General features: G+C 49.1%; 4 protein-coding genes across 4 annotated transcripts; 2 read left to right on the top strand and 2 right to left on the bottom strand.

The window, feature by feature from the left end:
- Positions 1-2,466: 2,466 nt before the first annotated feature.
- On the bottom strand, positions 2,467-3,994 carry F5147DRAFT_653153 (uncharacterized protein; the record flags this gene model as incomplete). Its single annotated transcript, XM_041433752.1, has 6 exons — positions 2,467-2,960; positions 3,008-3,287; positions 3,338-3,460; positions 3,510-3,615; positions 3,658-3,935; positions 3,980-3,994. 6 exons carry the CDS (start codon positions 3,992-3,994, stop codon positions 2,467-2,469), a joined length of 1,296 nt encoding a protein of 431 aa, XP_041292671.1.
- A 535-nt stretch (positions 3,995-4,529) lies between these two features.
- Positions 4,530-4,925, top strand: F5147DRAFT_653152 (uncharacterized protein; the record flags this gene model as incomplete). Its single annotated transcript, XM_041433751.1, has 2 exons — positions 4,530-4,628; positions 4,677-4,925. 2 exons carry the CDS (start codon positions 4,530-4,532, stop codon positions 4,923-4,925), a joined length of 348 nt encoding a protein of 115 aa, XP_041292670.1.
- Positions 4,926-5,853: 928 nt separating this feature from the next.
- On the bottom strand, positions 5,854-9,326 carry F5147DRAFT_745887 (uncharacterized protein; the record flags this gene model as incomplete). The annotated part of the gene is made up of 11 exons (XM_041439795.1): positions 5,854-6,119; positions 6,175-6,191; positions 6,225-6,250; positions 6,290-7,002; positions 7,049-7,240; positions 7,292-7,686; positions 7,735-7,913; positions 7,934-8,050; positions 8,114-8,260; positions 8,308-9,021; positions 9,072-9,326. The coding sequence occupies 11 exons, from the start codon at positions 9,324-9,326 to the stop codon at positions 5,854-5,856; spliced, it is 3,021 nt and encodes a 1,006-aa protein (XP_041292669.1).
- Positions 9,327-9,619: 293 nt separating this feature from the next.
- Positions 9,620-11,610, top strand: F5147DRAFT_653150 (uncharacterized protein; the record flags this gene model as incomplete). Its single annotated transcript, XM_041433750.1, has 7 exons — positions 9,620-9,823; positions 9,883-9,972; positions 10,009-10,292; positions 10,342-10,448; positions 10,504-10,674; positions 10,723-11,450; positions 11,557-11,610. 7 exons carry the CDS (start codon positions 9,620-9,622, stop codon positions 11,608-11,610), a joined length of 1,638 nt encoding a protein of 545 aa, XP_041292668.1.
- Positions 11,611-13,173: the final 1,563 nt, after the last annotated feature.

Genomic DNA, 13,173 nt, shown 5'->3' with positions numbered 1-13,173 from the left:
ACCTCATTGATTTGGACATTTCAGTGATGGAACCCACACCCTTGACACTTGAGGATGGATCTGCTATGGTAGGTCTCATGGTTGAGCCCACCCAAGTTCAGCCTGAGAGTCCACAATCCTCCGGCAAAATTGTGCTCCCAGATGAACCAAGCAACCTCTTGCCAGAATCCTCCGGCAATATTGTGGTCCCTAATGAACCAGGTAACCTCCTGCCAGAATATGATCCTTCTGATGAGGAGATTGATGTTGAGGGGAAGGTTGATCTTCCTGGTGAGGAGGTTGAAATGGCTACATAATTGCTCAGTGATAGATGTACATAAATCTTTTTCAATGCATGTTACCTATGCCACAATTGAATAATTTAATGATCAGTCCCGATATCCAGAACTCGAAACTGTAGATTGAGGTAGATATCACCCTAAATCCTAACACCCAAATGTCAAATTTTCAGTGCCGAACCCCGAGTGCCGGGTGCCGGGTGCCGAGTCCCGAAACCCGGAACTCAGGATTTGACATTTGAGACGAACGACATTTTTCAGACATGTTTATATCAACCTACATATATCTATAAACATTTTACTAACCCCCAAACCCCGACATATATTTTTGTTGTCTCATACCGAGTTCTGAGTTCCGGGACCCCCAAACCCTGAAACCTGGCAGTCCACAATTTTGGGGTTCGGGGGTTGGTAAAATGTGTATGGATAGATGAAAGGTTGATTTAAACATTTTTGAAAGATGTCTCATATCAAATGTCAAGTGCCGAGTCCCGAAGCCCGGAGTCCCGAAACCCGGAAATTGAAACTCGGGACTTGACATTTGATATGAGACATCTTTCAAAAATGTTTAAATCAACCTTTCATCTATCCATACACATTTTATTAACCCCCGAACCCCGAAATTGTGGACTGCCAGGTTTCAGGGTTCGGGGGTCCCGGAACTCGGAACTTGGTATGTGAGACAACAAAAATATATTTCAAACATGGGTAAGTCAATGTGTTTGTCAATCAACTCAATTGTAAATCAATTTTTATTGATCTCCTCAAATTTCCCAAGTTCCGAGTTCCGGGACCCCCGAACCCCAAAACCCGGCAGTCCACAATTTCGGGGTTTGGGGGTTGGTAATTCTCGGTTTGGGGTTTTGCACTGAAAATTTGACATTTATATTTTTGTGAGTGTTGTGCTTCTGGTGTCCATGCTTAGAAATAGGATATGTTGCACACCAGGGTTCAGGTGTGGGGTTTTTCCACTTCAGTCCTCGATTATTGGTCAATGCCACACATGGTCGATTCATGTTTTCGTGCTTAGGGGTTTAGATTCGGTGGTCGATGGTAGGTATATGCACTCATAGTGTACATGTATCCTATGTGTTTGATTGCTGGTGGCTACATCAGCTGTATGTCTTGATGAAACATATCTAGGCTCACCCATATATGTACCCATCTATGTACAATTCCCCCACGTCAGCCCACCCATCTATGTATTATCCCCCACGTTGGCCCACCTGTCTATATAATACATCCTACGTCAGCCCACCTGTCTATATAATTATACCCCACCTCGGCCCACCTGTCTATGTAATAAATATTTTATCACACCCTCGGCCCACCTGTCTATTTGATATCCCTTTTGTTGGCCCACCTGTATATGTAATACACCCCACGTCAGCCCACCCATCTATGTAATATTCCCCTACCTCGGCCCACCCATATATGTAATACACCCCCGTCGGCCCGCCCATCTATATAACAATATTTGCCTTACATCTCTCTTCAGCCCAGCTGTCTATAATATCCTACTCTACATATTACCCAGATGGGCCCACCCATCTCCATGAATGATCATATTCCCCCGGCCCATCCGTCAACATCAAGGATATATATATCATTGGCATACATGGGCCCACCCGTCTCCATCAGAAATAATATGTGTCCCGGCCCATCCGTCATCATCGAGAATATACACAACATGGGCCCATAATCCGCTGGCCCATCTCATACGGGATATTATGTAAGTCGGGTGGCCCATATAATACGGAATTTGTCACTGAAGGGGCTCACAGAATAGCGGCAATATTGTGCTTAATTTTCATTGCATCGCAGTGTACGTGGCGGCCAAGCATAATTGAACAGGCGAAGAATGAAAATGCTGCTGTCGGCTGGTCTCGCTGGCAAGACATGTACGGCGACTCACAATGCCGATGAAACACGGTGGCCAAGCATAATTGAACAGGTGAGAAATGAACATGCTGCTGACAGCTAATCTCGCCGGCAGGACATGACCGGCCAGTCACAATGCCGGTGAATCAAGCATGGTGATGTGGGCAGATATCCATATTCACAGGTATATTTACAATTGTTGAGACACAAAATTGTTATGTACACTAAACTACAGTGGGTATATATTGTATTGTACATTACATGACAAGGGAAACATATTTATGCCGGCACAACATGTATTGTGCAATTACATTGCCGGCTCACCAGAAACATTAGAGTCCTCTGCCTCAGGAGTCTTGATGACAATCGGCAAGCATGCCGAATCCTCCATGTCATTGGCTGGACCAGCAGCCAAGTCATGACACTCATCAGCAGCGATATCTGTGGGGGGCGCCGAGGACGGCGGATCGACGAGGCGGTAAATATCGGCGATCCTGCCGGCAAGCAGATCGGTGCGGTTATCTTGCACATCCAAGCGCGTGTATGCAGCTTGTAGCAGCTGGTCGCCTGCCACCACCTGAGCTACCAGAACTTTGACGGTCGAACGAAGCCTGGCAACTTCCAGTTTCAGCGCTTCCATTTCCTGTTCATGGGCAACACAGGATGGCAGCAAGATGGGTGATGGGCTGGCAGCCTCGGGATCATCCTGCATTTGGGACGACTCGGGATTGGCAGCCACCGGGGTTGCAGGAGGCGCCGGCTCTTCCTCGACCAACGGGCTGGCGTCTGGAGCTGGATCTTCTAGACTGGGAGTTAGTATGTTTTCAGCGCTGTAAAAATCATCTCACCTTGTATTGGCGAAGGGCGGCACCGGGACTGGGAATGCGCTCGGCGGGCAGCCGAGGACTTGCCTTTGGCTGAGGGAGGATTGGAGCCTTTCCCACCGCAACAAATCTTGAGGCGGCTGCACAGCGCACAAACCTTCAACGTCCAGCTGTTATTCTTGTTGAAGCCCTGACAGCAGATGAGATCGCGGGCCACACATTGGCCACAGCGAGGAGCCCATGTGGGCGCTGAAGTATCGGTGAACTCATCTTCTGTCAAGATGGCACCTGAAAAGTTGGTGATCTGTGCCAATGGGGAGTCAGAGAAGGCGACAACAATATGATCCAACTTACTTTCTTAGCACCCATCTTCAGCACGACCGTGATAACGCGCTCTTCATCGGCGTCCATCTTGTCCTTGGTAGTGACCTCTACATACTGGTCGGTTTTGCGAGATGGTGGGTCTGCAACTTTGGGCTAGAGGTACCATCAATCGAAGCTCATGCTTAAAAAGTTAGCAACTTACTTTAGTTGGCGGTGGGGCCACCTCGTCAGAGTCCTCATCAAGCTCATCATCGGTCGTGATGATAGCTCTGGACTTGCCACGCTGCTTCTTGGAGATCGCCGGGTGGCTTCAGCTACAGGCGCTAGAGGCCCGGGGATGCTTGCCACACTGAGTTCCTCGCCCCCGTTCTTTGGCAGGCAAGGCAGGAGTTTTTGAGGGGCCGGCTTGAGGAGACGGCGACCGAGAGTCACTTTCATAATGGAGTGTGGCGGGGAAGAGGGGATGGCCTTGAATTCGGCGATCATCCCCTTGAATCTGTGTCCACACAGGCAGGCTGCTGATCCCAGAGTTGTCGCTGTCCATGTGCTCCTGCAATTCGGCAGCGGCCGACAGGATTAATGGTGACAGGACTGTCACCAAAGCGCCATGTGTCATGAAGACCTCAGTCTAAAGAGCAATGAGACACGCCACACAAGCAAAGAGAAACTTACTATAGCCTGCGCCATGTTGGTGGCAAGTGAGATATGGTTTGAATCCTTGGGCTACAACTGGCAGGCTTGCCCAAGGATATGTTCAATCTTGTCCGACAAATCACGGAAAGATTGGTTAGCGGCGGCTATGCGGTTTGTTGGAGACATGGTGGTAGTAGTAAGATGAGGAACGGCGACAAACAGAACACAATGTAATATATACAAATTTCATTTGGCCACAGTGGCGGCTGATTATGTCATTTTCCCATTGTCCACCCACAGGTACCGTACATTCAATTGTACAGGACCATCTCCACAAAGACCACTGTTTACACTCAATGTTTGGTGACCGTTCACCATTAGTAGCATGCTGCACAATGAATTTGTGGATCTCCAAGGATGTGGCCAAGCGCCAATCAAAGATACCCACCATGAGAATTCAAATCCCGACCCATTAATCTATTTAAACCCTGTTGTGTACACATTTCGAGGTCAAAATTCATTCTCCCACCCATGTCTTCCCAACAAGACTTAGAATTTACCTTGAAGGATTTCACACAAATTTTCGAGCATGCCGGATCCCGCCTGCTCGCCATTCGCATTGAGCTTGAGAAAACAAAGCTCACAATATCGCCGGACGATCAGCGAATATCTGAATTGGGACATTGAAGTAAGTTCAACTTGTCCTATTTTGCACAGAGGTCAATTGAACTTCCAGGCTTACACACTCCCTTGGATGGCATTTTGCGCCGGGTTGTCTATCAACCCACCACTATCAAAGCACCTCCGTCACATGGTCGGCGTGCTGTCAATGAAACAGCTCGACATGCTGAAAGATTATGCGGAGGTGTATGATGCATTCCTCAGTTTGCTGGTTTCGCCAGCCGGTCCATGGACTAAGGGCCACCGCGTCCGGGAGTATCGCCATGCTTGGTGGACGGACCTTGCGACCATCAAGCTAGATTGAAGGTTCTTGACAACATACCTGGATGGCCATGAGGTGAAGGAATGTGTCACAGCACATTTTGCGCAATTGGTGAGTCATTGACTTCGCATGGATGACAACTAACAAACGCCAGTTGCAGTGTGAGGGAGACACCTTAGTCACACCGGCGACACCGGTTCAAGCAATGTCAACGCCGATTGCTCAGCAGCTAGCCACCATCCGCACCGAGGCTAGAGAAGAAGGTGAATATCTTTTAAAGATGTTGGAAAACAAGGTTCTAGAGGCGAAGATAGTGGCAGCCACTATGCTGAGATTGGACATGGCATTAGGGGATGATGTACTGCAAGCCATCATGGTGTCCGACACACTAGTCAAGTATTTGAAAAAAGAGGCCACGGAATAAACACCGGTCTGAGTAGTTAGCATTAATGTGCTCCATGTAGTAATAGTTTCTTTGAGATATGGATAGAGATTCCAACCATGGCTGTCTTGACAGGATGCCAGTTCAATGGCTCATGCAAATCATCAATGGCCATACCGGTCTCATTTCATCTATAACAATTTGTAGGCATGGCGGTCAATCCTCTTATCATTGCTGAAGTTGCACAATCCTGCGAACAACATTGCCAGGCACACAAAACAATGGCAGTGTGCTCCGGCGATATACCGCCAGCCTGACCAACTCAGTTAAGTTACTGGCTCACATGGTCCTGGACTTAATATTCACACGGAGTCCAGCGGAAGTGACTGCGATGCTGCTTGACCACTTCCGGCAACTTTTCAGATGGCTGATAGCAGTGCGCCGGACCGTCCTGCTCGTGGACATAGATTGGCTACCATTGCCAATGACCTCCGGCCGTGCCGATGGGTGCCATCCTGTGTGCTTCGGCGACAGTAAACTAATTGAGCATATATTGAAGCAGCCTTTGGCATTCACTATACTAGTGTGTTACACCGGCGGCCATGCAGCCTTCGCCTGGTTGAATGAATCTCTCGCCTCTCCGAACAGATGTTGATAGATTTTGCACTGCCTCTCCGAGTACGCCACATGACCATGCTTCTGGGCTAGCTTCAAGATGGCACTGAGACGGATCCATTCATCGGCCTTCTGAAGCAAAAAGTTACATGTCCAATCCATTTCATGCTGAACAAGCAACAACTCCTCTGCCCATTGGTCTCTCATAGCCTTGGCACGAAGCCAGTGAACACGGTAAACTGCAACATCGGTGGTATAAGCGCCGCTTCCACGGAGTATCGGTGACCTGCTCACACTCATTCAGCCAGTCACTGCTATCGGAGTCCCCTTCGACATCCAATGACCAAAACCAAGCTAACACATTGTTCCTCTGCCCTCTTGAATTTGGATTGGCGACGGCAGTACTGACCTTGAGATGCTCCCTTGTCAACGGTTGGTATCTCTTGAGCAGTGCATCGTCTGCACCGAGTCTGCACAATTGTGATCGGCATTTTGAATAGATACTTGCATTGATGCTGACCGCCCTGTCCACTGAATGAACTTGAGCCCAAGCTCTGGTAGACAATGCTTGTGATTTTGCTACTCTGACAGTCTTCAAGAAAATGACCGCCTTGTCAGCCAAATGCACCCTGATGTGGTGCAGGGCATTATTCGCCTGACCTTGCCAGAGCGTGAGCTCCTGATCGGCGATATCAGCAATGCCGAGGGCCACACATTTCTCTAGCCCCAAATTGGAAGGCAAAGGAATCACCCCCTTTTCCGGCTCAAACGCTCTAAGCTCGGCATCCATATCTTCTTCAGTGTCTTCTTGAAGTATTAACAGATCTGGTTGCATGATCTGCATGTCATTGTTGCCTAATTCCTTGCCAAGAATTATTGCTCCGGCCGCCGTCCAGCGATCGATATCCCGTTGCAGGGTATCCCGTCGGCGACCAATCGCCAATCGCTGAGTATCTGTTGCCCAATGTCCGAGCTTTCTCACATCCATCTGCAGCGTGACCTGGGCTTCCTCGATAGCAAGGCCCTCTGCCAGCCATGTTGCCGCACCTCTCCGGCGCCCCTCACCAGGCCGCCGGCCTTGCGCCGTTAACAACCTTAACCCTTGCTGTTTTCTTGTCGGCGCTGTGCAAGAATCAGAACTGACTGTCCATACGAGAAGTCTACATACCTTTGCACAGTTGAACTTCATAAATGTCCATTGCTGTTGGATCATGATGCTGCCGTTCATGTGCCAACCTCTCTTGGGCCTCCCAATCTTTGACTTTATTGGCATTGGCGGTCTCATCAAGCCGCTCAAATGCCATGTTGCTGTCGGCGACCCCTTTCATAGCTTCCTTGTATTTTCGGCAAAGTGATTTGCCTGTACGGTCTCTGCTGTCAGATTCATGCACAGAATAAACGAGACACCCACTCATTCTGATCATTTTCATGAAGTTGCAATCATTCATTTGGTAATCCAGGCATTCTTTTCGGTGAGGAGTTCCCATGCCACGGGCCACTGGTGAGATTATATTTAATGGCACCCATAAGGTCTCCATGATCTCGCCGTCGATCCTGGCTGCGCCTTGTATGAAATTGGAAGCATATCTGACATAGCAGCTGTCTTGATGGCCATGGACATGCCATAGTCCAATGCCGGGGGTGATTTCCAGCTCTGGATGCATCTTCAGCAACGGACTGTCGGCGATGTGGTCCTGGAGGTGCTTATGATACTGACAGTTCACATCATAGAAGGTCAATACACGGCGGATGCCCTTGGCATTGAGTTTCAATGCCTCGCACAGCGCATAATCCATATTCATCTGTCTGTTGACGGTTGGCGATAATGCACATGGTCCGAGTGATTGTACACACCTTTCTCCCTTCTGAAAATCTACCATGGCATGCGGGACAAAACAACCATGCCTCGCACATGCGCATCCGCCGATGCCGGTGGCCTCCAATCTGTGACGAGATGCATTTGCCAAATTTACCATGTGGTGGTTGTTGCACTCCGAGCATTGCACAGCATCCTTGGCAATGGCCAAATGCTCCTGTACAAGGCATCGCCGACCATGAAGCCACGACTGTCCATGAGAGACACTTCATCGGCAGGATTTGTGGCATGAAGATGCTCGGCTTTGAAGTTTCTGTTCATGACAAGCGATCTTGTGTATAAACAACTCGGAGTCTCTCAACCAGATCCATTGTTAGCATCGATGTCCTCGGCGGTGCCTCCGGCAGGCAATGTGACATTAATTCCTGGCTGAGGACATGCTGGACAAAAGAGGGCTAGATCGCCAGGTCTCACTTCCTTGTCCTCATGGCCGAAGCCATTCCACTTCAGGAGCTTCAACTTCCGCCATTGTCTTGCCACCCTCATGAGCTCCTGGTAACGGTCCTTTATGACAATTAATGAAATGGCAGATGGTGCACCACAAAGCTCACTGGCACCAAGTGAGGAAAGACGCTCGTGGTCATCCTCCTTAACTTGCTGTAATAATTCATTGCCGAAGTCCCGCACTCCAGGTTGTCAAGTAAGAAGTCGTCCAAGACATCGAAGGTAAATGCCGTCTTTGGTTCTATGAATGACGCCGGAAACAAACCCATGTTAAACAACTGTATATCGGCGGTGTCGGCCTCTGGGCATGTGCAATACTTGACGATGTGGGTATGTACTCCGGACTTGTCGACTATTGTTGTCATGGCCTTGTTGTTCTTAATGAACAGCATGCCGGTCGGTAGGTCATGGGCCTCCTTTGTGCTCTGCTCGGCATTTGGTTCATTCAATATGCTCTTGGCATCTGTATCGTCGGAATCTCCTTCCCCTGTAGTGAACAGAGCTGACTCCCCTACATCATCATCCCATGGGCATGCATTTCCTCCATGTCCGAGCCAGATTACCATCCCACTCTTGACCAAGCAACTTTCCTCAAAGAACGAGCCTGTCCATTGGCTAACCCGATGAAAGGGAAGCCTCTGGTGCTGGGTTCTGCAACAACTTGTGCAAAAGAGAGGCTCACCGAAGCATCCATGGCATTTATAGACACCATCTGTACCACAGATGATACATGACCTATCTGATGGAACTTCTCTTTCAAGGAGTATGTCAAGATATGCTTTGGTCTTTGGGACCCATTGGTGTATATAGTCATTTTGACTCTGAATACAGATCAGTGGTGAAATAGAAGTGATATCAGCGGATGGCTCACCAGGGACTTTGGCAGGTGCAGTGGAGTCACCATGTGATCACCAAGGTCATCTGAAAAGTCATCTCCCCCATGGTAAAGCATACCATAAGATTCCTGCTTTGAGGGAGACTTAGTAGGGGTTGCTGGAACTGATCTACTAATGATAGGTCTCTCCACCCATTTGCCGACCACCTTTCTCATCCTATATGTTCTCTGCCATTCCACCACTGCATACTTATGTTTTGGAGTCCACTCTTGTAGTCTAGAACCTCCCATTTGTTGAGCCCAGTACTGTACAAGAATCTGTAAGAATGACAAGTTTCAATTGACCGATGCAATATGGTCATATCAATTAATCACTATTGGTTACAAGTACATAATAAGAATTATAATATAAGCTGAACTGAGCAGAACACAGCAATCATATCCACTATATATCCATGATATGAACTGTAATATAGGGTGAATGAACTGAGCAGAACAGAACAAAACCATAGAACACTAACGACAGTCAACCAACTGTTATTAAGTCTGGAAAGATTCACCATCACCATCCTTCATAACACAACATGCCAAGAAGTGAATCTCCTATCGTGGTTCCACAAAAAAAGGTTTGCTTGCAGAAGGCTGAAGTCTTGGTCCTCAGAGCCCACCTAGAAGACTGGAAGTCTGTGAAAGATAAAGAAAGATCGAGGGTGCTGCTTGCCATCTACAAGGAAGCATCCCTCCAAGCTCCCACCAAGGAAAAGGCCCTGTTGAAAGCTCGGCGAAAGGTATTTAACAGTTTATAACATATTGGAGATCCCGGAGCATGATAACATGTCTGTCAAAGATTTACAAGCAGTGGTTGCAGAACCAGTCTCGCCAGAGAGGAGCTGCAAAGCCTCTTATCAAGTATGGCCGTCATTGGACGGCGAGGCAAGTCTTGATTCACACACACAAAGCCTCGATTTGACAGGAGACGGGAGAGATGGCTGGAAGTGAGGGGATGATTACCAAGTGGCTGAAGGCAGCAAAGACAGTCATTAATTGTTTGTCGGCGGAGGAGAGAGAGGAAGCGGAGGCCATGGCGGAGAGGTGGAACAATGAAGCAGCACCGCTGGATATTCAGGCCGAGATCGCCGAGAGCAAGGGCGCCGACATGATCGAGCATTTTGCGACTGAAATGTTCAAGAAAGCCAGAATGCAAGTCTGCATCCTATCAGCTTGGAAGGACAGCCAAGGCAAGCTCATGTTGGGAGGGTGAGTGTCATCTCCAATCGATCGGCGATTTATTCAATGGTGACTGCAGCCACAACTTCAATGAACAGTTCGGGGATGGAGAGAGCTTTATCAAGACAAGGGATTGGGACGGCATCATCATGCCTGAATGGGTGGAATATGTGGGGGAGCAATTTGGTGAGGCCATGTAAATGTCTTACCGGCAAGCATACTGAGGCAAGTGAACGTTTAGACGGCGAGGATGATGGGGAGCCCCAGATGGTCAAATCAAAGAAACGAGTTGCCAAGAAATTAGTTGAACTTGACGAAGACGCCGATGGGTGGCCGATTCTGCCTGACACAATGGGATGGAAACGAGCCGAACAACAGCACATGATTCGGTCTTTCTTGACGAAGCTCTATAGTACTTGTTTTGCTCTTTCAGATTGTACATTGTTCTGATTCTGAACAGGAATGTGCTCCAGTGAAGAAAACCTGAAAGCGGTGGTGCCATGGGGAGATGTAATCCATGACCCATGGGCATTTTTTGATGGTGCCCATTGGCCGGCCGGCGTGCAGCTCAAGGAGCCATCCAAGATGGATAAAGCAGATGCCACCACTGTACTAGATTTCTGGTTTGCCCGCCAGAAAGACGACATGCAACCGGCCTTCTCATTCAAGGCCTGGAAAGACTCCGATGGCGAGATGCAAGAGGCAGACTTGTGTCCACCCAGTGCTCACCGTGGCAATGCCACAAAGCAGAGCAAAGGCAAGGGTAAGGGCAAAGCCAACCCTAAAGCTAACCGCTGCTGTGTGCCGGATGATAGCAATTCGGAGGACGAGTTGGACAGTGATCTGGGAGAGGATGGTTCTAGGCCATCCAGTAAAGATGAGGGAGCACCATCCACCGGTGGAGAGCCCAAGATTTCGCCGCCCCCAAAGGTCGCCTTGCCGACCAGGAAGAAGATCAAGTCACAGCCTGCAAGTTCACGGCGGGATACCAGACAACCTGTCGCCAAGGTCGGCGGGGTGCTGAATCCTCCGACGAGAGGTTCTATTTCCTCTGGACAGCCTCTCAAGTCACAGGGAATGACATTGAAGGCACCTGCCGCATCTCCAGCGACTGGAACTAAAAGCAAGCAGGTCGCATATACATCAAATGAGCCTCCCAAGAACTTGAAATGCCGTGGCACCAACGCCGTGAGTGACACGCCGGCAAAGCGAACCAGGAGTAAAACCACTGTGCCGGAAGCTTCAAGGGCTAAGCGTGGCAGGAAGTAATCATTATGTCATATTGCATCTTTAGGATACGCCGGCATGGAATGAAAAGCAGACTGTCCGCCGGTGTACATTGGCGTAACTCATCGGCAATGTGAATGTCTCGCCATTAACATAACATTGGTGGTACTAAAGAAACACAGCCGCGACTAATTGAAAGATATACTGTATGTACTACTAACTACCAGCGGTCCTCTCTGCTATCTCAACCTCATTGGTAAGAGAGTCCATGAATGAAAGCTGGCATATGTGGTGCTCGGATGCATGATGAATGGTGATAAGATCTTTGAAGATCCTAGTCAACCAATCTCTGGACTCACAGAACGCCGACAATACAGCGCGGTTGCTATCTGTTACCCACTCAAATAGATCTGTTAGGCGGAGCCCTAAGAGGGGTGTCGTCCGCTAATGTTCGTGACGTAACCGGAAGGATCCGGTATAGCAAGTGAGACTGGCGACAACGAGTCGGCAGTGATCACAGTACGCGCGTGTCACGTGACTTCTAAGACAGATGTCTATGAAGTCGCTCAAAGTAAGGACAGTCTTGTCCGAACAATGAGGTCGATCAAGGTAGACTTAGTCGCGATGAGCAACTAAGAAAAGATACTAGAGACTGAAGCCAAAGGGGCGTTCAGAGAGAAGTATGTTCCAGGGAAGATTGAGTAGATTCAAGTTAGAGAATCTAGTACAGGGTGACCGACTACTTATACTAAGTGGAGAGGGTCAAGGGCAAGGCTACCGCACAGTAGGTAAGGGTAAAGGGGAAACAAGAATGGTATAGGTGCGTTGGCAACAGAGCCGGATTAGTGGTGGATGGTCAAATGTGGAATGAGACCGAGAAACATTGGAACGGACCAACAGTGAGAATACAATGTGCGGGAATCCGCAGTCAGAAGGGAACAGAAAGGGAAAGCCACATTGGTGGCATGAGTCAGACCGAGTCATAGGTGCGGGACCACATTGGTGGTCGAATCAAGGGAGGAACATGCATGCACGTGCATAGAGGCGGGCGATGCGAGGGACGGGAACGGTCCCGAGGATCTGGTCAACGGAAAGTCGGTAAAGGAGGACGAGCCAGATGATGGTGAGGGCGAGGACGAAGGGAAAATGATAGGGGGGCCACGTGACCGATGTTACTTGTAACATTACCCCCATTTCAAGGCTTAAGCTTGACAGGCTTAATCATCCTGGTTGTCGTACCAGCTGGGGTCGAAGTCGAGGTCGGCAAGCCATGTGGTGGCCTTGAGTGCATTCTCCTCGTGTTCTTGCTCGATGCGGGCGGCTTCCTGATCATACGCTGCTTCAAGCCTGCGCATATCAGAATAGAATCTGTCCGAGGAAGGTCCCCGGCGCAGTAGTCTTCGTCCATCGAGTAGTGGACAGAAGGGGGTGAGATGTTTTGGGGCAAATTGCCCACAGATACAGCAGAAGTACTGAGCGCAGTGCTTCTGTTTATGGCCATATACACGGCATTGGCAACAGATCACATTGGAACGGTAGATCTGGGTTGTCTCAGTGGCCTCGATGCGGGCCCGGTTAAGAGCGTCGCCCTGAGCTTCTTCACGGGTATAGTGCCTCGTAAAGTTCTGAGTAGCAGGGGGGTGTGCATGAGAGAGGGAGTCTGAGAGCAAGCACAGACTGCGCA

The sequence above is a fragment of the Suillus discolor genome, assembly GCF_016758755.1.
Source record: "Suillus discolor strain FC423 chromosome Unknown F5147scaffold_29, whole genome shotgun sequence".
NCBI classification, from domain to species: domain Eukaryota; kingdom Fungi; phylum Basidiomycota; class Agaricomycetes; order Boletales; family Suillaceae; genus Suillus; species Suillus discolor.
Note: the sequence above shows the minus strand (reverse complement) of the source record. Positions and strands in the feature narration are given on the sequence as shown.